Genomic DNA, 27,717 nt, shown 5'->3' with positions numbered 1-27,717 from the left:
ATGAGCAGAGACGCTGGCATGGAGGTTTTTGGTGAGGCTGCACCGTACCTGCGCAAATCAGAGAAGGAGAGAATAGAAGTCCAGAACCAGCCATTTGACGCCAAGACCTACTGCTTTGTGGCTGACCCCGAGGTGGAGTACACCAAAGGGAAGATCAAGGCTGCACAGGATGGGAAGATAACTGTTGAGACAGAGGACGGCAGGGTAAGCACATTCCTCCCAGCCCACATCCCTGCCCTGCTGAGGGCCCTAGGACATCTGCTAGGGAAGGCAAGGAACACAGAAAGCACTAGACTAGCTCAGGTGAGAAATCAGCCCTTCCCAGAATCTGCCCTCTGACTGGAACCAGCACAACCTGCAGAGGAAGGTATTGCTCTGGATGCTGGCATGAAGGTCTATATGAAAGTATAATGGATAATTATTCTTGGTTTAGGCTTTAGAGATCAGGCAATGCTCTGAAACAGGTTGGGTTGTAGCCTTGACAGTCTTGACATTCCTCAATCACTGCTTTTAACCCTTTCTCATCTACACTGTCATATCCACTGATAAATTCTTTCCTTTACTAGTAGCAGAGCAGGCAGGTACTTTGAAAGTCCCTTCTGCATCTGAAATTATTGTCAGTGTCACTGGCTGCAGACAGTTTCCTAGAGGAGCCTCCAAGTTGTTAAACTTGCAAAAATGCTGAAATGTCTTAGCAGCTCGTGTCCTGATAACTTTTGTCAGAATAGCTTGCTGCCGCCCAAAGAACCACCTCAACCAACATCTTGGCAGTAGGTGCTACAAGATTTTTAAGAGTGAATAATGAATAAAGCAGTCATCCATTGGTTCACCTCAAGCCTCCAGCAATCACAGGAATGTGACTGAGCAGAGGCTGCAGCAGGCTAGTGTGTATAAGGACCTGCTTTCGTGGGGGCTGGCTTTTTTATATCCATTTGAGCCTTTTGCTTCTGTAGTGTCCTGTGGGAAAGATTGCCACAGTTTAAAATTGATGTATGTGTAGAGTGCTTCCTTTTCTCTGCAGTATGCAGCCTGGTAATTTCAGCTTATTTTTTCACAAGGAGAAAAAGTGAATAATTCTTCCTTGCTATGGCGTTGGTTCTCTCTGCTATTCGTGACTTTGCAGACTTCAAAAGTGTCTCCTTTTCACCCCCAAATCCCAATCAAGTTATACCCTCCTCATAGAAAAGCTCTTTCATACCTGTGACCCTCTTTGTTTCTCTTCTCTGGATCATTTCTAGTACAATTATATCCTTCCTAAGAGGTATGATCAGTAATGAAGGTGTGAATGAACTGACAAACACCCTACATAACACTGTCTTCTTTTCTCCCTTTCTTTTCTAATAATTCCTAATATCATAGAGTCATAGAATCATAGCATCATAGAATAGTTTGGGTTGGAAGGGACGTTTTAAGTCCATCTAATCCAACCCCCCTGCAGTCAGCAGGGACATCTTCAACCAGAGCAGGTTGCTCAGAGCCCTGTCCAGACCGACCTGGGATGTTCCCAGGGATGGGGCATCTCCCACCTCTCTGGGCAACCTGTGCCACCGTTTCACCATTCTCATTCTCAAAAATGTATTCCTTGTATGTAAATCTACCCTCTTTTAGTTTAAAACCATTACCCCTTGTCCTATTGCAGCAGGCCCTATTAAAAAGTCTGTCCCCGTCTTTCTTACATGCCACCTTTAAGCACTGGCAGGCTGCAATAAGGTGTCCCCAGAACCTTCTCTTCTCCAGGTTGAACAAATACTTTACAGCTTCCTGCCCTCTTATGAGCACTGAACTGACTTTATGTTAGAAACCTCTATAGTGACTCCCAGATATGTCCTGTGAGTAGCAGCTAATGTGCGATCTCTTGTTCTATACAGAGAATTTCCGTGAATCGTAATTGCTCAAGTGTTTGAATGCTTTAGAAAGGTATTTAGGGATGCATATCACAAAGCTGCTTTTGAAAACTGTGCCTGTAATTCTTGCTTTCTCAAAAGAAGCCCAAGATCATTCCACCAGTCAGGACTTGAGCTTGGAAAGAGCGTTCAATCTTTCTGAATCAAATATGATTGCAGTAACACTAATTCCTCCTTGGATTGGACTAGTCAGCTTGGACCAGTCCATGGGTGCAGCAATCACAGCATAAAAGCAATGGATAAAAGCAATGGGAAAAGCCATGCGGAGACAACAGGATTTTCAAGCTCCTTCATGGTTCAGTGTGGCCAGGATAAGCTGCTGCCATCTGTGTACATCTGCTTTCCTGTGCATCTGCCCCCCACCCCAATGCACCCACAGGCTCTGGCTCTGTGATGGGATGGTCACCCTCAATGTGAGCCAGTAGACGGTGCTATTTGGTAGGGCTAGAGCCTTTGTTTGATTAGGAATGGCAACAGGCAGGAGTGGAACAAATCTGTTCCAAGGAGGGATTTGCTGTTGATGAATCTTGTGCTGTTAGTGTCCTGAATCTCTGGCACTGTGCAGTGTGAATCTTGGAGGCTGAAAGGTAGATTGGCCAGCAGTTGTGCCCCTGGCTATTAGCCATGAGCAGCAGCAACCTGAAGTTCATAAGCACCGATAATGTGTAGAAAGATCTGGTCCAGCACAAATCCTGTCTGTGTGGTTGTAGCAATTCCAGGACAGTAAATCTACATCCTGTAAATTTGCCAGTGTTGCTGAGTTCCTGGCTGGCAGCAGTGTCTGCCCTGTAATAGCCATATCTTGTTTTGCACAGTTAAACAGAAAGAAGAATCTGAATTAGAGCAGCCTTACAGATGTTATTACTTCTCTGTGTTTGTGTCTCTGTGTGTACACATGGAAGGAGCACTGAGGGTTGCTGAATCAAGATTAACTCTTTATTTCTGAATTATAGACGGTTGCTGTCAAACCTGATGATGTATATGCCATGAACCCACCTAAGTTTGACAGAATTGAGGATGTGGCCATGTTGACCCACCTGCATGAACCTGCTGTCCTCTACAACCTCAAGGACCGCTACAGCTCCTGGATGATCTATGTAAGTTCCCTTTCATGGCAAAGGAGAAAATCCAGCTGCCAGGAGATGGACTTCAGTGACTTTTCTGTTGTGTTTTTTCCTCGCAGACCTACTCGGGTCTCTTCTGTGTCACTGTCAATCCCTACAAATGGTTGCCGGTGTACAACCCGGAGGTGGTGTTGGCCTACCGAGGCAAGAAGCGTCAGGAGGCCCCTCCACACATCTTCTCCATCTCTGACAACGCCTATCAGTTCATGCTGACTGGTGAGCTTTTCTATTTTGATCAGACTCGTAGAAAAAAACTGTCAGAAACAACTGCTTCTGCCAAACGCTATTCCTTATCTGCCATGGGCTCAGTTGCCTTTGCCATCTCTTACAGTGTGCTACCTGAATTCCTTGTTCTGTGTCATGTTTCAGATTGTCTGCTGGGGCTCCTAACTGTTGTACTGTGGAATTAGATGTTCCTATTTTATCTCTAGGTGGTGCAAAACAAGCTCCAGACAGTTTTCTCCTGAAATACTTTTTTTATTTTTGAAGTGCTGTGCTGTTGTACTGCACATTATCTGTATTTCTGGTCTAAGTAGTAAGCTAAGCACCATGACAGGAACCACTGCAAAGGGCAGTTGCAGTTGCATAGGACACCATATCTGGGAAGTCCTCAGTCAACACACCAGCAAGTGGCTTCAAGCGACAGAAGGTAGGTTCAGAACAGAGCTGGAAGACAATTTTCACCAAAATACATGGTTTTAGTTTGAATCAAGTCCTGTCCCACATTAAATAGTAATAAAGGTAAAGAATGGTAAAGACAGAAGCAAAACAGAGAGTGCAGGCTGGAGCAAAGGTAGAGGAGAGAAGACAAAAAGTGGAGTACAGGGAGGGGAAGAGAGGAGGAGAAAAAGACCATGCATCTTTTCAGTTTTGCTTGCAGAGATTTTGTTTCTTTCCTTTCAACGGACATTAGGTCACAAGTTACCTGAGAACAAGCAATTTTCCCTACAGGTCCTCTGACTGCACTTATTTTTCCTTTTGACAGATCGTGAAAATCAGTCTATCCTGATTACGTAAGTACATCTCTCACTTTGAACTTTGTCTCCAACAAAAAGTGGGCAGATAATTCTTCACTCTGTGCTTTCTTTCAACAGTGGAGAATCCGGTGCAGGGAAGACTGTGAACACGAAGCGTGTCATCCAGTACTTTGCAACGATTGCAGCCAGTGGGGACCTAGCCAAGAAGAAAGAGTCCTGGATGAAGGTGTGGGGAAGAAAGGCTTGGCAGAGGGGCAGTTCGAGGTGTTATCAACTTGTGGCTGCAGAAATCACTGGTGACAAACATTTACCTTAAAATATGAAATGTCTTTTATTAGCTTCAGCCACTCTCTCAAAACGCAGTAAGACCAGGGGCTGATATGCAGTCAGGACCACAACAAATACAAGCCACCAGAGCTGCCACTGTCACTGCACAGGTGTAGCTTCACCTTGCCTGAAACCAGGTCTGGGGCATTGTGTCCAGGAAGAATCGGAAGCTCCAGTTTCTTCACATGGACCAGACAGTCCCTGTGGCTGAGAGATGATTGCCCTGACCATGGGAGAAGTTCTGAATGAGAGAAAAATGAATTGTTTACCATTTACACACAGTGCTGCTTCTTAGCACTGTACTCAAGAAGATGCTAAAGTAATGCTGTACGTGCTGAATGAGGGGCACGTGGTTGCACATGTAATCAAGCAAGCTGCAATGCAGTCACTTTTTCATACTACATAGTCCATGGTGTTTTTCAATAATTATTCAAATGTTCTCACAGGGTACGCTCGAGGATCAAATCATCAGTGCTAACCCACTGCTGGAGGCCTTCGGGAATGCCAAGACTGTGAGAAATGACAACTCTTCACGCTTTGTGAGTCGTCGTGTTTCTCTCTGCCCCCCTGCGTTTCTAATCCTGTTTGTTTGCTTGTTAGTTTGTGGTGGGTTGACCTTGGCTAGATGCCAGGTGCCCACCAAAGCCGCTCTATCGCTCCCCCTCCTCAGCTGGACAGGGGAGAGAAAAACACAATGAGAAACTTGTGGGTCAAGATAAGGGCAGGGAAGGATCATTCAGCAGTTTTTGTCACGGGCTCAACTGGGGGAAATTAGTTTAATTTATTGCCAATCAAAATCAGAGTAGGATAATGAGAAATAAGACCAAATCTTAAAGCATCTTCCCCCCACACCTCCCTTCTTCCCATCCAGGCTCAACATCGGTCCCAATTTCTCTCCCTCCCCACCCGAGCGGCGCAGGGGGATGGGGAATGGGCGTTGTGGTCAGTTCATCACACGTTTTTTTCTGCTACTTCTTCCTCCTCAAGGGAAGGACTCACACTCTTCCTCTGCTCCAGTGTGGGGCCCCTCCCGTGGGAGACAGTTCTCCATGAACTTCTCCAACCTGAGTCCTTCCCACGGGCTGCAGCTCTTCATGAGCTGCTCCAGCCCGGGTCCCCCACGGGTGCTGTCCTTCAGGAACGGGCTGCTCCAGCCTGGGTCCCTCCACGGGTGCCGTCCTTCAGGAACAGGCTGCTCCGGCCTGGCCCCCGCGGGGTCCCAGGTCCTGCCAGCAAACCTGCTCCAGCCGGGGCTCCTCTCTCTCCCCACGGGGCCACAGGCCCTGCCAGGAGCCGGCCCCAGCGCGGGCTGCCCCCAGGGTCACGGGCTCCTTCGGGCATCCCCCTGCTCTGGCGTGGGGCCCTCCCCGGGTGCGGGTGCAGATCTGCTCCCCGTGGAGCTCCATGGCCGCAGGGGCACAGCCGGCCTCCCCGTGGGCTTCCCCAGGGGCTGCCGGGGACCCTCTGCTCTGGCGCCTGGAGCACCTCTGCCTCCTTCTTCGCTGACCTGGGTGGCTGCAGGGCTGTTTTCACATTCTCACTCCTCTCTCCAGCTGCAAATGCTGCGTGCCATTTTTTTCCCCCCTTCTTAACTCATTTCTTCTAGAGGTGTTACCACCGTCGCTGATGGGCTCAGCCTTCGCCAGCAGTGGGTCTGTCTTGTAGCCAGCTGGCATTGGCTCTATTGGACACAGGGGAAGCTTCTAGCAGCTTCTCGCAGAAGCCACCCTGCAGCCCCCACCGCTACCAAAACCTTGTCAGGCAAACCCTGTATATACTTGCATCTGGGAGCCACTGGGCTGGGAGAAATGCTTTTGCTGACAAACTTCTTGGTTGGTTGTTGGGTGCCAATGTGTTTACAGCCGTTTCATGCTCAAAGCTGAGTGGGCTGCAACAAACTGTTCCTCTTTATCTGTCTTTGAATATCTAAGATAATTCAGACTGATTTGGAGATGCTGTCACTGAGATTCAAGAGAGAAAACCACTCTGACATGTTACCCTGAGAATGCTGCACTGACCACTACCTTTTGTCTGCTTGCCAGGGTAAATTCATTCGTATTCATTTTGGTACCTCTGGAAAACTGGCTTCTGGTGACATTGAGACCTGTGAGTAAATGAGGTGGGCTTACTGTTTTACTATAAAGCAGCTTGAAAAATTTATATGTGCATACATGTTACAGACTTGCTGGAAAAGTCAAGAGTCACCTTCCAGCTGAAAGCTGAGAGAAGCTACCACATCTTCTACCAGATCCTCTCCAATAAGAAGCCTGAACTGCTTGGTAAGGACAGCCATCACCTGGTGACTTTTTACAGTAAAGTCAATATGGGAAACTTTTCCCTAAATATGCCAGCTCATGATGGAGGGTCCAGTGGCACCTGCTGGCCTAGCGCCATGTGTCACAAGCACCCAACTTCCCCTTTCGGCAGGTGCCTTGAGAGCACTGAAGCTTTGATCATGTGCTTGTCATCCGCATTCCAGCATCGATGATGGCTGGGTTACCAAAGCTGCACTTTTGTCTCTGTAAACAGTGTTACACTAGGGGTTACTCCACCTCCAATTTATCTTCCCTGGGTAAGTTCTAATGCAAACCGAGTGCAGGTGAGGTGCGACGGTGGCTAATTTACTCTGCCTTGCACCTTCCTGTTCTTGCTAGTATGGAAAGTCAAGCTTACATGAGCCAGATCTTATGAAAAATCTTCAATACAAAGGTGAGAAATTCCCTGGGTGCAGGATGGCCTGATACCCTGATCTACAAACCATCTATCTGAACTCTTCATCATATGGGCAAAAGTTCTTCCCCATTTCCAGTAGAGACCCTCCAGCCTTTTCCCCCTTCCCACTGCCATGGCATACCCTAACCATGCTTTGCATCTGTCCAAAACCCTTTTGCCACACACTCAACTATTGCATTCATCTTCACTCCACTCTGCCCATCCCTCCCAGATATCCACAGAACATTTCCCAAGGTGGAGCTCTTACTCCCGTCCTCCCACTATGTGCCCTCCTGACCTTTACCACCTCCTTCTTCCCTTCCCAGAGAGACTGCTGTGTGCCAGGGGACTGCACGTCTGCACAAGGAAACAGACATATTTATCTTCAATGTATGGAGGGTTTCCTCTCCCGCATGCTGCATAACCCCACTGCAGATCTGCACACCTTCACTTCTGCTCTTACTCTACCATAGGATTCAGGACTGAAAATGAGTTGTGAATTTTGGCCTCAATTAGATGATGATAAACACACATGTTTGTATTGCTTATGTGCACCAGCACACAACCCCAGATAGGATATTAGGATATTCTTGGCTGAAAGAGTGGTCGAGCACTGGAACAGACTGCCCAGGGAAGTGGTGGAGTCACCATCACTGGAAGTGTTCAAAAAACGTGTAGACTTAGGCACATGCTTTAGTGGGCATGGTGGTGTTGGGTTGATGGTTGGACTTGATGATCTCGGAGGTCTTTTCTAACCTTAATGATTCTATGATTCCATGTGTGAGGATAAGCACGTATGAGTCTTACCTAAAAGTATCTTTCTTAAAAGCTGTTTCTTTGGATGGCCCTTGCTGAATGTTCAGCAAGTGCTGAACAGAACCTGCCAGTGCTGAATGTTCAGCTCCCAGTTCACAGCATATTAAACTGGTAGGACTGAGAACCCGCCTGGGACTTTCTTTTCATCCAGTGGAAGGCAGATGAATGGCTTTACTCTGTCTTTCTTGTCTCTTAATAGAAAACCAAGAGTTTGGGAATGCAGAAGGAAAAAGAGCCTGTGAAACCTTGAGCTGTTGTTCCAGTTTCACTGCCAGGATCTGGTGCTTACTCCTTTGTTTGCCTTACAGAGATGCTCCTCATCACAACCAACCCATATGACTACCCCTTCATCAGCCAAGGGGAGATTTCTGTGGCCAGCATTGATGACCAGGAGGAGCTTGTTGCCACAGATGTGAGTACATTTAGCAAGGAGAGAGAGTGTCACTTTTACCATGACCACCATTATAATCAGCTGATCTATCCGATGTGCAGGCAGCCATTGACATTTTGGGCTTCAGCCCCGATGAGAGAATGGGGATTTACAAGCTGACAGGGGCAATCCTGCACCATGGGAACATGAAGTTCAAGCAGAAACCACGTGAGGAGCAGGCAGAGCCAGATGGCACGGAAGGTAATACCTTAATGGCTTGGAGAGACGTATTTCCAACTGTTTTTATATCATTTTTCACTAGAAATGCAAAGAGTCTTCCAGGAAAGAAGCAGTTGTTCCTTGATGAACATAAAAAGGAGGTTCAACCTTCAACTTACTGCCTTCTGTAGAGCCACTTTCTGCATCCACTTTATTCCCGATGACTCTGCTGAAAGACCTTGTGCCTGGGACATGTTAGTGTAGTGTTCCCCAGTTTCTGGTAACACATCCAGACTTGTTCTGCTTGGGTGACATTGTGGAGAAGTGGCTCAAAGGGAAGACACTCTGTTTTCCCATCACCAATGCACTCACTGGTTTTACCATACCTATTGGGGCTGCTGTAGCTACTCAATCATGAGGACCAGCCCTACAAGGCTGTTTGGAAAGGTAAATGAGAACATTGGTCAAGCTTTGTGGGTAAGGTAAAGCTAACCAGTTTGCCAGGTTTCAGAATGAGCTCTGGCTGGCTCCAATGCATTCTGTCAGTCCCAGCTAAGAAGACTTTCAGCTTTTTGTTTTGTTTTGCAGAGGCTGACAAAGCAGCATACCTGATGGGCATGAACTCCGCAGACTTGCTGAAAGCTTTATGCTATCCCCGGGTGAAAGTGGGAAATGAATATGTCATGAAGGGCCAAACAGTGGATCAGGTGAGTGTCAGGGAGCAGCAGGGACTGTCCTCTCCCTAAGGGACAGGAGTGGGTGCAGGTCACAGCTGAGGGTGGTCAGGACCATTAAGGCCTATTAGTGCGCTTTGTGGGCTGACAGTATCTGCATGGTGGAGGGGCATTTTATTCTGGTCATGCACTAGCAGTGCCCTGACACAGCTGTGTGAACCATCTCCCTGCAGGTGCACCAGGCAGTGAATGCAATTTCCAAGTCAGTCTATGAAAAACTCTTCTTGTGGATGGTGATGCGCATCAACCAACAACTGGATACGAAGCTACCGAGACAGCACTTTATTGGGATCTTAGATATTGCTGGCTTTGAAATTTTTGAGGTTTGGTTTTACATAGCACTCTCAGACTTCTGGCTGTCTTTAAATGTTTTTTTCCTTTTGTTTGACTTTTCTAACCTTTCCTCCTCCTCACCCTCAAGAACAGGGCAAATCTCCCTGAAGCTGCTTCTGCCTTTGTAGATCCATTACCCACTTTGTGAGAGGAAAGAAACGGCAGAAGCATAGCCATGAAGCTGCTGTCTCCCTCCCCACAGAATCTGTGTTTAGTGACATTAGGGTCACCCAAAAACAACACCAATGCAGGCTACATCAATCATGTGCTGCACAGCACAACTTTTCTCTAGGCCTGGACCACTCATGATATATCTTTTGTGCTATTATTCAAACCCTTCAGGGATAGTCTGGCTGACCTTGCTTTGACAACTCTACAAAATAAATTGATTAGAGTCAATTCAACAATATAAACACATTTACTCAAATATTAGTTCAACAGCTTTGAGCAGTTGTGCATCAACTTCACCAATGAGAAACTGCAACAGTTCTTTAACCACCACATGTTTGTGCTGGAGCAGGAAGAGTACAAGAAGGAAGGAATTGAATGGGAGTTCATTGACTTTGGGATGGACTTGGCTGCCTGCATTGAGCTTATAGAAAAGGTGAGTTTTGTAATCGCACAAATCAGATCTGGAGGGGGTTCTTGAGAATGTTTGTACTGAGTTCCTTCAGTACAGTCTCTGTGAAGCTTCCAGGTCTCCTTACCTCTTCCCTTCCTTTAAACATAACCCTTTTGATTAATTATCCACTGACTGGAAATGTATTCTGCCTTCTAAAAAGATTTTGCTTTTATTTCTCTGTTCTGTCTTTCTTTCTTCCACATAATTATAAATTGTCATTTCAATTGTCATATTTTCCCCTGTTGTCTTCTGTCTTTGCATATTGGTTCCTCCTCAGGTTTTCCTTTCAGTTAAATTCAAATGTTAGAAAGCCTCATGTCTGCTTGCTTTTTGCTCCTCTGGATAAGGAGAAGTCACTACTCTATTCTAGGAGTTTTTGCTCGGCTTGCTTTGTTTCCCAGACGACGTCTGCATAGTTCAAAACCCTATTTACAAAAATCTGGTGCTTTTGAATATCTTCCCAGCTGTTCACAAAAAATCTTACTTACCTGCTTCTCCCAAGCTAATTCTCCATAAAATACCTCCAATACTTTAATTTTAGCATTTCTTTCACTCCATATTATTATGACTTGAATGAATCCCTTTTGAAAACCTTTTTTCTATTCAGCCTATGGGCATCTTCTCCATCCTGGAAGAGGAGTGCATGTTCCCCAAGGCAACTGACACCTCTTTCAAGAACAAGCTCTATGACCAGCATCTGGGCAAATCCAGCAATTTCCAGAAGCCCAAGCCTGGCAAAGGCAAGGCTGAGGCCCACTTCTCCTTGGTGCACTACGCTGGCACGGTGGACTACAACATCTCTGGCTGGCTTGAGAAAAACAAAGACCCCCTGAACGAAACTGTTGTGGGACTGTATCAGAAATCGTCTATGAAAATTCTATGTAATCTTTATGCCACCTTTGCTTCCATAGATGAAGGTAAGGTCAGAGGATTATCTATGTCTCCTGTTTTGTGTTTCCAACGGTAGCAATCACCTGACTTGAATCAGTGTTGAGCATTCATGCTCTATTTTATTATAATGCTGTCAAAGGGATCTGCAGCGGTACCTCAGTTGGACTGTCATCTCATTTTCCAGCTGAAGGTGGTGGTATTAAGAAGAAAGGAACCAAGAAAAAGGGCTCTTCCTTCCAAACGGTCTCTGTACTCTTTCGGGTAGGTGTGTTCTCTGGCACAGCATGGGTCAGCTGCAGAAGACACCAAGAAGGCAGTCCTGTCACTAGTTCACCATTCCCACTTTCTCTGTTGCCATATGATACTGTGGAAAGTTACCTTTGGGATCGGGTAAAGGTTAATTTGAATTCTGCTTTGCTGATGAGGTCCAATAGGATGATGGTGGAGAAGGGAAGTCAAGTGCTTTGATCAGGTTGCACAGTTTCAAGACAGCCCGAAGACTGTTTCGGCTTTGACCTTTGGTGCTAACAGCATCATTCCCTTATTTGGCTGTAATTGGCTTCTTCCAGGATGTGTCTCTCTGAGTACAGGGCGTTGTGTGGCAACCAGTGCCTTGCAGTCACTGTGGGCAACACAAACTACATTTTGCAGCCTCTTGATGCTGCTGTGACACATCTATATTCTGGGGCCGGGAACAGGCTCAGCCCTTCCTGGCAGGGTGAGGAGTGCAGCATCCACCTGGCTGTGATGTGGACCATACTCAGATAATGTCATTACTGGATGGGATGATTAAAGAAATGCAATGCTAACAAAAACTATCCTGCAGAGAAGATGACTTCTGATGTCATAGACAAACATGGATTTTGTGGCTCAATTCTCTTTTATTTATGCATAACTAATATATCAAAGTAATAAAAACAACAAATCAACCCATTCATTCATTTCACCAACAGTTCATTTGATCAAGAAAGACCATTATTGATATCCCAGAATATCATTCATTTCTTTCCATCCTCATCCGGTTTAACAGCTCTTATGATTAACTTCTAACAACTAAGGACACGTTTCCATTTTAAGACAGGAGGAAAGCTTATCAATTGTATTGTAGCTATTTACTATCCTGATGTCTATACGGGATTGTAGAATATTCACTAGAAGAGTAAGGAAAAACTTCTGAATTTTTATTTTTCATTAGGGTCAAATTGTATTGAGAATATTTGCATTTTGTCTTGAAGTAATATAGAGATTGCAAGTGATCTGTTTTTTACAGGAAAATCTAAATAAGCTCATGTCCAACTTGCGAACAACTCATCCTCATTTTGTGCGTTGTATCATTCCCAATGAAACAAAGACTCCAGGTAATGCATAAAACATAGATTAGAAATTGGCAGAATGACCAATTGACCAATGCCAGAAAAATCAATATATTCCCATGTTGCTCTGTTGTAGGCCTGATGGATCACAAGCTTGTTCTGCACCAGCTGAGATGTAACGGTGTTCTGGAAGGCATTCGAATCTGCAGGAAAGGATTTCCTAACAAGATATTATATGGGGATTTTAAACAAAGGTGTGTAATAACTTTCTTGAGTTTGCATCGAGCCAAATTCATTTGAGACAAGAGTCTTTCTAAACAAGTCAATGATATAGTTCTTAGGAAAAGACTATTTTAATATATAACAACTGTGGAAAGTATGAAGACATACCTAATAGCAGGGTCTGTGTGGGCAATGCCCACCCAAATGGCTTCCGGAATACTGTATGCCAAAACCTATCTTCACTTCGTTCATGTTCATCTGAATGTTTGGGTATTCTTTGCTTAAATTCTCAAATTTGACACAAGCACGTTTCAGCAAAAATATGGAGGGTGGTCTATACCACATCCTATATTTAACTGCTATCTAGTAGAAGTTTGAAGAGTGTTGTTTAAATAATTCTAATTAGAATGGTTTTACTGAGAGGAAGTTGTGTTAAACCTGATACCACTTTTTTATGAAATTACAAACTTGACTGGCAAATGTAGCTGCATTAACAAAACAGACTTCAGCAGGACATCTAAATTAGTTCCATGTGGCACTCTGATTTTGTACAGGGCTAATGTTTCCACATGGTAACATTTCTATAGCACCTTAACTACAGTAATTTATAGATTAAAAAACCAAACAGCCAAACAATTTTAACTGAGGAACTGCCATGCAAATAAGACATAAGGGTTGCTAAATTTAGGGCAACCCATCTGGGTTCATCTGCTTCTTGTATTTGAACAAAGGCAAATGTAGGGTCAGACCTCTAACAAAGTACGTACCCCATGCTTACAGCACTGAACAGGGTATGCTGGACAGCAGGGACATTGAAAAGGGTGGAAGTGGCATTTTGGGCACTAACTGAAGACTTCCCAAGGCAGTGATGTGGGTGGGCAGATTTGTGTATGGGTAAACAGAGGCATGCTGAAAAGAATAGGGGGTGGAATAATCTCTCAATGTAGCATTAGGAAGTCCATTGCTAGATACTATGTCTAATTCTGTTTTACGTAATTCAGGAGGAATGCAAGAAGCTGGATACAGTTCAGAAAAGAGCTACAGGATAAGTGTGAACTCAAGTGCAGTGAGAGAGTTAAATCAAACTATTTAACTCATGAAACTGTATGTTAACAGATCCTTCGGGTGTAGAGAACCTACAGGTGTAAAGATTTCTGAATATGCAGGAACCTGTCACCTAAGAGACAGACTCAAAGCAAAGGTCCAAGGGTGGGACCTGAAAAAGGATGTTGTCAAGGTAGAAGTGAAGTATACGTTTCCTACAGTGAGGGTGAATAACTTACCTGGGACACTCCGAAGGTTTGAAGGCTTCAAATAAGATTGAAATTTCTTTTTTTAAAAATATGTACTAGATTAATCACAAGATGGGGGCTGCATAAACAAGGCACTGTGGAAGGACTATGTGTCTGTGTTTATACAGGAGTTCAGATTAGATAATTGCAGCAGCCCACCTATTCTTAAAATCCATTAATTTTTTGAATGTAAAGCTAACACAGTGAGCTGGCACCCTAGATTTCTATAAATGACTGACACAGATGAGCAGAGTGTCTCAGGTCTGGAGAACAGACCGTGCAGTCTCAGTGAGGGCTGTAACACATGCTGGGAACCTACTGAACTGACCCGCTTCTTACTAGTTTGCTATTTAAGGCTGGAGGTGTGAGTCAGACTCAGCCTTCCTCTGCATCTTCAAAGTGACAGCTGTTCTTGTAGCATCCTCTGCACTAAAATGATACCGACACTAAGTTAAGCTTTTTTCCGTTACTTTGTCAGATACCGCCTTCTGAATGCTGGTGTCATTCCAGAAGGACAGTTTATTGATAGCAAGAAGGCATGTGAAAAGTTGCTGTCTTCAATTGAGATAGATCATACTCAGTACAAATTTGGACACACTAAGGTAAACATTTGATTTTTCCACACAATGAGAAATCATTCATTGCACTAAAATATAAGCCCAGCAATGACTGATCTCTGTTCTTTGATTGCAGGTGTTCTTCAAGGCAGGTTTGCTAGGTGTCCTGGAAGAGATGCGAGATGATTGCTTAGGACAACTGATCATGCAGACACAGGCTTTATGCAGGGGATACCTCAGGAGACTTGAATTGAAAAGAATGTTATACCGAAAGTGTGTGTCTTCTGTGAGGTCTTGATTCTCAAAGATGTGCTTTTTTCACAGTACTGATGGATCGCTTTGATTTCAGGGAGTCCATCTTCTGCATTCAGTACAACATCCGTGCATTCATGAACGTCAAGCACTGGCCCTGGATGAAGTTGTACTTCAAGATAAAACCTCTCTTAAAAAGTGTGGAAACTGAGAAAGAAATGGCCACGATGAAGGAAGAGTTTCAGAGAATGAAAGAAGAACTAACTAAATCAGAAACCAAGAGGAAAGAACTGGAAGAAAAACTGGTGACTCTGGTGCAGGAGAAGAAGGACCTGCAGCTCCAAGTACAGACTGTACGTGATTTAAAACCATTTTTGACTCCTCAGTTTATATCAATTTTGTCTGAGTGTTCAGGAAAGGGCTGAGTGGAGATTCTTTTATTTCATGTTCCAATTGCATAATGAACAGGTGATTTCTGCAAGTGTCAGTTCCAATGTGTGACAATGAAACACATTTCTGTTTTCTCTAAAAAGGAAAATGAAAATTTAGCTGATGCTGAAGAAAGATGTGACCAACTGATCAAAATAAAATTCCAGATGGAAGCAAGAATAAAGGAAGTAGTGGAAAAACTGGAGGATGAAGAAGAGATAAATGCTGATCTGGCAGCCAGAAAGAGGAAACTGGAGGATGAATGCTCTGCGCTGAAGAAAGATATTGATGACCTTGAGTTAACATTGGCCAAGGCTGAAAAGGAAAAGCATGCCACAGAAAACAAGGTACTTTTAATTTCTGCTATTTGCATGTTTAATAATAGTTGCTCAGGCTATATATAGGATGTAAAGGTGTAGTCAACTTAAACAATAACATGATGTTGTATAAGGAAATCTATTGGCCTTGTGTTAAATTCGGTCACCTCTGTTGTGCAGGAAAACCAACTCATAAGCATACAAAAATGCATTAAAATCAAAGTTCAGAATTGCTTTGGGACCTCAGATGGGCGGATACATAAGCAGAGAGGTTTATAGTTTGACCATATAACACAACTAATTAAGTCTCTTTGGTAGTCTAGCAATGAGTTTATTGCCTTTGTGTGATCACTTGCCTATATAAAAGCCAAAATTATTAGTGACCTTCAAGTACTTTTCCTTACAATAGGTTAAAAATTTAACTGAAGAAATGACAGGTTTGAATGAGACTGTTGTGAAGTTAGTCAAGGAGAAGAAGGCCCTGCAAGAATGCCACCAGCAGGCACTGGATGACCTGCAAATAGAGGAAGACAAAGTTAATACCCTCACCAAAGCCAGGATCAAGCTGGAGCAACAAGTGAACCACGTGAGCATGTTCAACACATGGAGAAGGGGCAGATTCTTCAGTTGTTCTGTCAGTAATCTTTACATATGTTTATGTCACAGGTTGAAGGATCTTTAGAAAAGGAAAGAAAAGTTTGTATGGATCTTGAACGAGCAAAGAGAAAGCTTGAGGGAGACTTGAAACTTGCCCAGGAAACCATAGTGGAGCTGGAGAATGATAAACAACATCTAGATCAGAAATTAAGGAAGTATGAGGAAAAAAAAAATTCAGTGACAAATTTACTATTTGTTTTTAATTGGACATATTTTCTTTTTATTAAAACAACATTTCCTTCACAGGAAAGACTTTGAATTTAACCAGATGCAAAATAAAATTGAGGAACAGCAGAATTCAGTTATTCAATTGCAGAAGAAGATCAGAGAATTACAGGCAAGTGACTTTATGTAACTACTTCATCAATACTGTTCACTTGTTTAAACTGTAGTAACATTAGTAATGCTTATCTACAGTTGGTCACAGATAAAATCTCTGACGCCGTCACAGTAATTATCTTGATACACTGTAGTATTTTTCTCCACACAACAGAAAGCTGTGATCTAGTTAGTATGATTGTAGTACTGTAGTTGGATTGATTGTAGTATTGTAGTTTGTAGTATGATTGTAGTTACTATGATTAGTATGAGTTGATCCATAGGTCTTTTCCTGTTGGAATATGTTTTGCCTTTGCCTACAATGGCAAAACATTAAAATTCAAGGGGACTTTGTTTTGCTTATAGTCTCCAAAACAATGTGCTTGATATTCTGCTATGTCAGTTATACATTAACCTAAGCATTGAATTATCTGTTCCCTTATTAATTCCTGATTATATAGGCCTGTGTTGCAGAGCTAGAAGAGGAGACTATGAGTGAGAAAGCGATGCGGGCAAAAGCAGAGAAGCGTTGTGACGAGCTGGCTAATGAACTTGAGGAAATTAGCCAAAGACTTGAAGAGGCTGGAGGAGCCACCACTGCTCAAACCGAACTTAACAAGAAGCGTGAGGCAGAATTTCAGAAGATGCGCCGCGACCTCGAAGAGGCCACGCTGCAGCACGAAGCCACGGCTGCCGCCCTGCAGAAGAAACATGCAGACAGCACAGCTGAGCTTGGGGAGCAGATTGACAACCTGCAGCGAGTGAAGCAGAAGCTGGAGAAGGAGAAGAGTGAGCTGAAGATGGAGATTGCAGACTTGGCCAATAGTACAGAGACCGTTTCTAAGTCTAAGGTGTTTCTTTATAAATGAAATACTTGAATTGGCAATGGGAGTTTAATGTGATACAAACACGCATACACAGATTCCACTTACTCTCTTTCAGGCTAATCTGGAAAAAATGTACCGCACCCTGGAAGACCAGATGAGAGATATGAAAGCCAAATTTGAGGAAAACCAGAGAAATATGAATGAGATGGTGATACAAAAAGCCCAGCTCCAGACAGAGTCTGGTAAGGAAGGCACAAAGATCTGATGAGGGGATATTTTTTCCCTTCAGTAGCAGAGAGACCCTGTAACATCAACCATGAGTGAGACCTAATTGTTCCCAAAGTGTGTATTCTACTTCCAGACTCATTGGTACAGGCACAGACATCATTAGAAATAAATGAAAGGAGATGAGTTCATGAATGACACTAGGTAAATAATTACCAGAATGCTGTGACATAGCTCGCTGATTCCATGCAGGGGGTCTAGGAATTTGGTGATTCATTCTATGAATTTGGGACATTCCCAAATTACTTGAGCAACCTGTTAGAACTGCACTTTCTCCTTCAAGAGTGCACATGTTCTCTGTGTGTACAGTATCTGTACCAAGACCTGCCAAATCAGCCCAAGGCCACTGGCAAACACCAGCATCAACAACGAGTTGTATAACTGGGACCATATCCAAGAGGGTGGTAGCTGCCATATGCAAAGACTACAGGATTATACATAGCACCTGATGAAAACAGGAGCCCCTTAGGGTCTTTCTGACCAAGCATTGGTCCATCAGTGTGATCCTCTGCTTCTGACCAAGGAACTGGGGTTGGCCTTCGGGTGTTACTCCTACTAGGGAGATGTGGGTGAATGTATCTGTGTGAGTGAGCTGTGAAGAAATATGTGAATGTGCTGTGTTCAAAGTTGCCTGGCATTAATAATAACAGCTTAAGTCTAATAACTATAGCAACTTAATTAATAAAAGGTGTTCAAATAAATACTGGTTGTGATCTGTGACTCCCTCATCTTCATCCTTTATAAGGGAAAAGGGAATTTACAATGCCTTTTGATGGAGAATATAATGTGGGAACACACAGACCATAACCAAATTCTTTCTTCTTTTCTTCTGAGTGATCTTTTTGAAGTGATCATGCTTGCAAGGTGATTCTATAAATCTGACCAGTTTGTTGTAATTTCGTTATGCAATGAATAATTCCTCAAGAGGAACCTTAGAATGAAATTGAAAGCTTAAGAAAAATCTCAAATGGCTCAGGAAAAGTCTGAAAAAGATGATACTGAAGGGCTACAAGAAGACCCAAGAATTCTAGAGATGACAGCATGGGTTATAAGCACCTCTCCAAAAATGAGAGAGGTGTTCAGCCCACAGGAGAGACAGTGATGTAGAATAAACGTTTTCCAGTTATTGTAAAGCTTATGGAATGAAACTTTAGGATAAAACTCTTGTATCACAGAATCGATTAGGGGAAGCCGCTAAAGCATTTTGTGTCAGCTGAGCTAGTTTGATGGTGTAAAATCATACTTCTTCAATATGAAAACTGTGTTTTAGAAGAAAAAATAAAGCAAATTTTCTAAAGCAAATTTGTTTTTAGAAAAGAAATATCATCTAATGGCTCAGAAATGTACCAAGGGATACAACTGGAATTAAAGAATCAGGCGAATTTAGAAAAAGAAAGAAAAACAACAGAAGCATTTTGAAGGATTAAAATACACTGTGCAATGCCTCAGAGCAAGGGAGAGCTCTAAAGGGAACAGATCATAAACAGTGTGAAACTAAAATTAGATGCTTGCAAAAAGCAGATCAAGATGCAAAAATAAAAAAAACCTGCTGATCTTCAGGAAGTGATGGAAAATTAGAACGCGAGTCAGGAGAAAACACTTATTGGGATAATGCATATGAATGCAAAAAAGAAGAGGAGGTGGTAATAGCAGCATATATAATGACTATTACCACTGTCCCTTGACAAAGAGGTACTGCAGATTAAACTAGTCTTGTTACACTGAAAGAAATGACACCAGAAGATGTGAGACAGATAGCTGCAGATCTTGGGCCACTGGAAGGAAGAACAGTTGTGGGCTGGACTTCTACAATCTGCTTCAAATATTTAATAGAATAGGAATGAGACAGGTAAACTAAATAGCCTTTGTGCTACATCAGCTCTTAGCTAGCACTAAAGGATGGCCTCCTTGATGCCTGCCTTAAGTCAAATTGCCCAACAGGCAAAAATGGCATTGGCAGCACTAACATTAATCCCTAAATTAGGAGACGATGGGGAGTCGCTCAGATATGGGCAGGAGAAAATACCATGTGCCAGTCACCCAGTCCTGATGGAGCACAGGTAGCTCTGGTCCTCTGGCAGCAGTGATGAATCAAGTTCCTTGTAGCACTGGATGCCCAAACTATATATTGTGCTATATATTGCAAATGCCTGTGTGGAAAAAAGTAGGGAAACCTACCTTGAGCTGGTAAGAATATTACTAAATGTTATGAAGTGGGTTTAGGAGAAAAGGAAGAAAATGAAAAAAGAAAGAAAAAAAAATGAAAGTTCCCTATGCGGGCCAAGTAACCCAGCAGATGAACAGCAGAGAAGAGGAAGTTTCCAGAGCAGACAAATAGAGAAAGAAGAGGTCAAGTAAACATTGATAACAGGCGTAAGAAAGCAGAAGAAATTACTAAAACTGTGCTATGCAGTAGAGAGTATTAAAGTTTCTAATAGAAGATATGGTAAAATGGAATAGGAAAAAGACACCGAATAAGCTAGAAAGAGTGATACAACTTGAAGAGAAACATCTAGACCTAGAGACAGGTTTGCCAATTTCCCTAATGTTCTTTTACAAAAGGATTTCAGTATAGAAGAAATTTAGGTGTAACAAACAAGAAAGGAGAGAGAAAGGAATGTTTGAAACTGTAGAGAAACTAAGTGCTATTCACTGAAGTAGTTCAAGCTGAGACAATAGTGGCTTAAGCATGTGTATATAGAAGTCTGAATGAAGAGTAAAACACATGATTGAAGCAGAATAAAAGTAATGTTGAAGGAGATGATAGAACAGATAAGTGTTGGAGGAGACATATCTGTCTCATAATTTCATTACTAAGCCCTGCATTAATAATGAAATCATCTAAGAGTAAAGATGACATGGAAAAAAATATATGCAATGAGAATGGTAAAATAAGAATGGTAAAAGTACATACATAGAGGTAACAACTGACAAGATAAACATCGTTGTGTGATTCCACTTGTCTGTTACTGATTATTATTTGTATATGAATGTTTTCAGGTTGCTTAAACTGGACATTATGAAACTTCTCTTCTCTTGTCACAGGTGAATTAAGCCGTCAACTTGAAGAGAAAGAAACCGTAACATTGCAACTGTCCAGAAGCAAGCAGGCAATTACACAGCAAATAGAAGAACTTAAAAGGCAGCTAGAGGAAGAGATCAAGGTAGTGCTATCTACCGAGCACATGCTAAGGCTTCAAAATGTATCAGACCCTCAGTTTGTTTAAAAAACACTTTGGGAAGTTTGTAGGTATTGTTGCCTACAGTCTAACACAATAAAATTGCTACTGGGCAGAATGTGCACAGTGAGCACTGTGTTTAAGTGCTTTGCTAAGGAGGTCTCTGACACATTAAAAGTGGTTTCATGTTTGGTTAATTTGTTTGCGTGTTTTTTAACTTTAAAGCCATGGTCAATGTGATTTTTTGCTTCTATAGGGAAGAAAAGCTACAGCATATGCCAAGGTGAGAGCACCAGTCTTGGTCTTTTCTGGTGGTAGATCTGCAAAAAGTTGTTTGCAGCTGAAGATAGCTGCCTGAACACTTATAAACATCTGTCCCTTTGTCTTCTGCCCAAGCTGCAGTGACCATATTTTCAGTTTGCAAGGTCATGGGGTCACCTGCTCGTCATAGCTAACATAACTACATGATATTATGGGTAATTTTTAGGCCAAGAACACCCTGGCCCACGCCTTGCAATCTGCTCACCATGACTGTGACTTGCTCCGGGAACAATACGAGGAGGAGCGGGAAGCCAAGGGGGAGCTGCTGCGTGCCCTGTCCAAGGCCAACAGCGAAGTGGCCCAGTGGAGAACCAAATACGAGATGGAAGCTATTCAGCGCACGGAGGAGCTGGAGGAGGCCAAGTACATGATAGATAGGATGAACTGTCCAGACGTTAATGTACATTGTGCAGAACACAGACCTACATTTATTAGCCTGTCCTAAATTATTTTATTGGGGTTTGCATATACACTTAATTAAAAAAATTACTTCTGATATTGTACTCACTAAATTATGTACATAATACACTCAGTTTTTGAATAATATGCTTTTTTAATTTATATTCCTTAAGGAAAAAACTCTCTCAGCGTCTCCAGGAAGCAGGGCAGCAGGTAGAGACTGTGAATTCAAAGTGTGCCTCCTTGGAGAAGATGAAGTTGAAGTTGCAGGGAGAGGTGGAGGATCTGACAGTGGACATAGAGAGAGCAAACACATTGGCAGCTGCCCTTGACAAGAAACAGCAGAACTTTGATAAGGTGATAAGTGAGCACAGTATCTTTTAAGTCCAGCCTTCCTAGAAGGCCAAATTAATACTCTCTATTTAAGTCAATACTGAAATCAAGTTGAGTCTAACAGTTATAAGCTCCTCTAGAGCATGGCAATAGGAATTCGTCCTGTTTTCAGAGACTGAGGTATTTATCTAGTCCAGAAAATAAACACACACACAAAAAAACATTTTCAGTACTAGCAGAGAATGAAATATGATGTCTTTCAGGTCGTGGCAGAATGGAAGGGAAAGTATGAGGAGAGCCAGCTGGAGCGGGAAGCTCTCTGTAAAGAATCGCGCTCGCTGAACACAGAGCTTTTCAAAGTGAAAAATGCTTATGAGGAAACCTTAGATCAGCTTGAAACCATCAAACGGGAAAACAAGACTCTCAAGCGTAAGTGTTTGGCTCTGGTTTCCCATTAGCTGTTCACAGCCCTACCATGAGGCATGCTCTACAAGCGCGAATCCTAAGTTACAGGACTCTGTCATTACTATTCTCTCCATTTTAATGGAGAATATAAATGTCTCACCAAAAAGGTGTCGAGCAAGTTTGTAAAGCGACTAACCTAATAAATGTCTTGGCTTTCCATTATCTGCTGCAAAGATGTAAGATCAAGGGCATTTAGGTACCACTCCCAGATAAAGGTGGTGCCCTCAAGAGGCTGTACAGCTTGTGAGAGTGAATTTTATAGATGCACTGTGAACATATAATGACAAGAGCTATACTGTCACCCTGATGGCCTACTCAGAGACATAAACACATGTAGGTATCTTCCAGGTTTTGCAGGTAAGGTGGGCTATGGAACCACACCTGTGATTATGTCATCCTGCATGAGTTGGCTGTATCTGTTTTTGTCTGTGCATACATATACATATACAACTGTGTACACATGTATATATGTGTATACATATGTATATATGCAGGTATACAAAAGAGATGTTGAACACAAGTCACAAAGCATGGAGTTCAGCTTCTCTGGCTACCCCAGGCTGATGTCATTCTTATCTCTCAGAGGAAATAACTGATGTGACTGAAAAAATTACTGAAAATGGCAAAATGATCAGAGACCTTGAGAAAGCCAAAAAGCAAGCTGAAGTAGAAAAATCTGAGCTGCGGTTAGCTCTGGAAGAGGCAGAGGTGAGTTAGTTTAAATATTGCTGGAAAAAGTAGAGAGCAGTCTGAATAGCTTTCTGTTCTCTCTCCTGGGCAGTGGCTGTGTGCAAGGTTGATTGCCACAAACATCAGGAGTTTGTATGAAGTCACTGAGTAACAACACAATGATTAATGTTCTCTGAAATGTTAGTTTGTGAGTTTTTTTCCCTTTTTCTTTTAAAGGCATCCCTTGAGCATGAAGAGGTCAAAATCCTTGGTATCAACCGAGAACTGACTGAGGTTAAATCAGAAATGAACAGAAAGATTGCTGAGAAAGATGAGGAGATCAGCCAGTTAAAAAAGAACCATCAAAGGACTGTGGAGACAATGCAGGGTGTTTTGGATGCTGAGATCAAGAGCAGAAGTGAATCCTTAAGGCTGAAGAAGAAGATGGAGGGAGACCTGAATGAAATGGAGGTCCAGCTGAGCCATGCCAACCACCAGGCTGCTGAGGCACAGAAACACCTGCACAGCATCCAGGGAGTCCTCAAGGTCTTGGTTTACCTTTCTGGTTGATTTATTTTTAAGCACAGTATCTGAGAAATTCATTAGGACAAAACTGGCTTTTCATATTTAGGACATGCAGCTACACTTGGATGATGCTCTCAGGACACAGAAGGACCTGAAGGAGCAGGTGGCCATGGTGGAGCGCAGAGCAAACCTGCTGCAGGCAGAAGTTGAGGAGCTACGGGCAGCCCTGGAGCAGTCGGAGCGGTCAAGGAAAGTGGCTGAGCAGGAGCTCCTGGATGCCACTGAACATGTGCAGCTCCTCCATACCCAGGTATTTTGCTTTGCTAAGACAGACGTGTTTTTTGGGTGCAGAAATTCACAGAGTAAGAATAAATAGTAATAGTAATGGTCTTTATGTGTGAGAGACCATAGACAGACACTCAAAGCTTCTCTTTTTCTTCTTCATAGAACACCAGCCTTTTCAATACAAAAAAGAAGCTTGAAACTGATATGGCACAAATCCAAACTGAGATGGAAGATATTACTAATGAAGCAAAAAGTGCTGAAGAGCGAGCAAAGAAGGCAATCACAGATGTGAGGATGTTACTGTGTTTTTCTCTTTGAATTTTCAGGGCTTCACAACAGCATTGCTGCTGGAAGTTAATGTAAATACTCTTGTCACAAGTTGGACAAAGAACCAATCTGTGGAAGAGATTGCAGAGCCTACGTGTCAGAGGAGGGTTAGAACAACATCTGTCCTGCTGACAGATGAGTTATTGGGGCTGTTGTCATCGTAATGAACTAAACCCACATTTAGTCAATCTGAAACAAATACATTTCTACAATGCTGCATGAAAATGTAAAACACAAAAAAATCATGCAGTATTGTAACCAACAAAGTGTCTAATATATTTAAATATTTTTGTTTTCAAAATCCTATTTAAGAACTTTTAAAATGAGAATTGTGAATTTTGATTCAAAATTTGTGGTATATGCTCCTGCACAAGGCCAGTGAAGCTCAGCCAGGCAACAGGGCTGCTGTATCTTGGGACCTAACCTGCTAGTGATTTTTGATTCATAGGGTCATAACAAAATCTTAACACTTAAAAACATTATTTGGAATTAAAATAGAAGGAAAACTTCTCCACTTGCTCATGAAAATGAAAAAAAGATTGCATAAATTTGTATTCTGTTTATAAATAAATAATAAATACAGAAATAAATAATAAAACAGAAATAAAGCATTGCAATGAATTATGCACACACACACACTCACACGTATGTATATATATATATAAAATTTCTAATGGCATAATTTTATTTGCACATTTTTCAATTTAGACCTTTTCAGGTATGTTGCTGCCAAAGCAATTTGTTGAATTTTACATTATCTGTAAGTAATGTCACTCAATTTTCTACCAAACTGCTTAATTTGATTGTGTAGGAACCAAACGTTTGAGAGCAAAATATATTCTAGTTTTGTCTTCAATAACTCAGATAGTTTTAAGCTACTTTCTGCCTTGTAACACTAGCCATCCAGGCAATAATAGGGAATGCACTAAGGCACAGCACGCAGACTCCACCACACTCCACGTGCGTTACGCAGAGAAGCCTTTCAGCTGTGCCATGCTCTTCTCCCAAGCTTTTCTGTGGCTCCTGCTCTACCCCTCAGCACCTGGGTGTCAATGAAGGTCACAATAATGACCATACAGGGGGACAGAGCATTTACCCTTTCTGTCATTCCAAACTCTGTGTGTGCAGCAAGGCAGATTTTTTCCGATCCTTTTTTCTGCTATTTCCTATCGTGTTTCTGCCACTATCATGTCACAGAAAAAAATGAAGAGGAAATGCGGTAGCAGGAATGGTCAGCAGGAATCAGGAATAAATCCTCAGATGATGCACAGTGTGCACTGTTTGTTCACATTCTTCCAGTTTCTTGTGTCATCTCCCTTCCAAGGCAGCCATGATGGCAGAAGAGCTGAAGAAAGAGCAGGACACCAGCACCCACCTGGAGAGGATGAAGAAGAACCTAGACCAGACAGTGAAGAACCTGCAGCACCGTCTGGATGAGGCTGAGCAGTTGGCACTGAAGGGAGGCAAGAAACAACTCTTGAAGGTGGAGTCCAGGGTGGGTACCAGCATTGAACATGAGTGTCAGATACCTTTTTTCTCAGAGTCCTGTGTGAGGGCTCAAGCCAATTGTTGATTGATTCACCAGATCCAAGAGTTAGAAGCTGAGCTAGAAGAAGAACATAAGCAATCGGCAGAGGCTATGAAAAACATCCGCAAATATGAACGGCGTGTCAAAGAGCTTACTTTCCAGGTGGGTATAAATAGAAAGCAATTCTCCTGATGTTTTGTCTCCCACAGATGTATAATTGCACATTCCCTTTACACAGAATGAAGAACACAGGAAGAACATGATGAGGTTACAAGACCTGGTAGATAAACTGCAGACGAAAATCAAATCATACAAAAGACAAGCTGAGGAAGCTGTGAGTCACTAAACTGAAGCAAATACTTGTTTACTATTTTCTAGGACTGTCAGTTTAACACTTTTAGTTTCTTTGTTTTGCCATTTCAGGATGAACAAGCCAATACTAATCTGTCCAAATTCAGAAAAGCACAGCATAAGCTAGAAGAGGCTGAGGAAAGGGCAGATATTGCTGAGAGTCAAGTAAACAAGCTCAGAGCTAAAACTCGAGAAGTCCCTTCTACAAAGGTAAGTCTTTATTGCAAGAGGCAAGTGTGCACTTTGTAGCGTTTGCTCAAGCAAGTCAAGCAGTGCCTTGCTGATGGGTATAGCCATCATTCAGAGAGGACAGTTCTGGAAAGAAGGGCCTTTGAAGAAAGGCTGAGAGAGTTGGGGTTGTTCAGCCTGGAGAAGAGAAGGCTCCAAGGAGACCTTATTCTGGCCTTTCATTATATCAAAGGGGCTTATAAGAAAGACAGAGAAAGACTTTTTACCAGGCCCTGTAGTGACAGGAAAAGGCACAATGGTTTTAAACTGAAAAATGGCAGTTTTAAGCTGGACATAGGGAAGAAATATTTTACAATGAGGGTGGTGAGACACTGGAACAGGTTGCTCAGAGGAGTTGTGGATACCCCATCTTTGGAAGTGTTCAAGATCAGGTTGGATGGAACTTTGGTCGACATGATCTAGTGAAAGGTGCCCCTGTCCATGGCAGGGGTTTTGGACTAGATGATCTTTGAAGGTCCCTTCCAGACCAAACCATTCTGTGATTCTATGACTCTTGCATTTCAGGCTCTGGTGCCAAGCATAAGCCTTCTGACTAGTTTCATCACATTTGTTTCAGATTTGAGAAACTGCCACATAAAATGGAAGTAATGAGCGCCAATCTAACTCTGAACATTCCTAAAACAACCTTCCTCTGAGCATTAGGCAGAATTAACGTTCTGGTTGAGAATATGCCATGACACTCTGTCCTTTGCTGAGCTTCCTGGGCAGTTGTCTATCTCCAACCCAAGACTTGGTACAAGATCTAGAGCCTATTTTTCCTAGTGTGATCTGAGCAGGTATAACACCTTTTGACTGCACTAGTCTAGCTCAGTTTATGGTTGGAAGTAAAATACCCTTAGTCCATGTTTTGGAAAAATTACTAGTGTCTAGAACATGTATGCAAGAAATGGAGAACCTCGGCTCCAGGCTGCCTTCTGCTTACCCACAGCATCCTCTTACTCATACAGCATTTTAACTCTAGAAGAGACGCTATGGATAACATGCTTTCTCCTGAAGGCTCTAGCGTGAGACTCAATAGACAATGTTGGTTCTGCCAGAAGTTGGTGTGCAACTTTCAGTGAGTCACTCAATGCTATATTCCAGTAAAAGGCCTTGATGACTCGGTGCTTGTCAGGGTATCTTGCGAATACCCCAGGGGAAACACTTGGAAGGCTGAGTCCCAGGTTCCTGAGCAAAGTCTCTAGACATGAGATTACTTTATAGAGGGAATGCTGAATCTCTAATTGAATTCAAAGCCCAGACAGGGTCAAGATTTCAGTTACCTTCTATTGGGTATCCCCAGGTAAAGGGAGGTTGAACGTGCTGACTATGGGCAACTCTGCAATAGGCTATTATTTTAGATCCTACTTTGAGGTGCATGATACTGTACAGTATAAACAGAGTCTGGGCACCTGGCATGAGTTCTGGATTCTGCTCTGGAAGGCCTAAAGACTAAGCACTGTAATGCCAAAAATTTTAGTAGATCCAATGGATCAATACATCCTTTTACTTCTTTCCATGCTTTATATTCACTTTGGAAATGCTGGGATACTCCTTATCCCAGAGGGTGGTGGTGTGGTTTGTTTAAGCACTGCAACAGTAAAGTAGC

The 27,717-nt window shown here is 42.7% G+C and overlaps 1 protein-coding gene across 1 annotated transcript; it reads left to right on the top strand.

Annotated features, from left to right (window-relative positions):
• LOC309411588 (myosin-3-like) lies at positions 1 to 27,426 on the top strand (the record flags this gene model as incomplete). The annotated part of the gene is made up of 39 exons (XM_082008260.1): positions 1 to 204; positions 2,858 to 3,001; positions 3,088 to 3,244; positions 4,014 to 4,041; positions 4,123 to 4,231; positions 4,779 to 4,871; positions 6,375 to 6,438; positions 6,513 to 6,611; positions 8,169 to 8,272; positions 8,353 to 8,491; positions 9,038 to 9,156; positions 9,357 to 9,506; positions 9,950 to 10,120; positions 10,746 to 11,055; positions 11,214 to 11,290; positions 12,300 to 12,387; positions 12,479 to 12,596; positions 14,335 to 14,458; positions 14,550 to 14,686; positions 14,763 to 15,018; positions 15,199 to 15,441; positions 15,821 to 15,997; positions 16,078 to 16,223; positions 16,315 to 16,405; positions 16,848 to 17,237; positions 17,329 to 17,455; positions 20,544 to 20,662; positions 21,165 to 21,361; positions 21,571 to 21,754; positions 21,994 to 22,159; positions 22,779 to 22,903; positions 23,102 to 23,410; positions 23,496 to 23,699; positions 23,837 to 23,962; positions 25,326 to 25,496; positions 25,587 to 25,691; positions 25,768 to 25,863; positions 25,953 to 26,090; positions 27,412 to 27,426. The coding sequence occupies 39 exons, from the start codon at positions 1 to 3 to the stop codon at positions 27,424 to 27,426; spliced, it is 5,820 nt and encodes a 1,939-aa protein (XP_081864386.1).
• Between the last annotated feature and the right edge of the window lie 291 nt (positions 27,427 to 27,717).

This window comes from Phaethon aethereus, assembly GCF_964289735.1.
Source record: "Phaethon aethereus genome assembly, chromosome: 18".
Taxonomy (NCBI): Eukaryota; Metazoa; Chordata; class Aves; order Phaethontiformes; family Phaethontidae; genus Phaethon; species Phaethon aethereus.
Note: the sequence above shows the minus strand (reverse complement) of the source record. Positions and strands in the feature narration are given on the sequence as shown.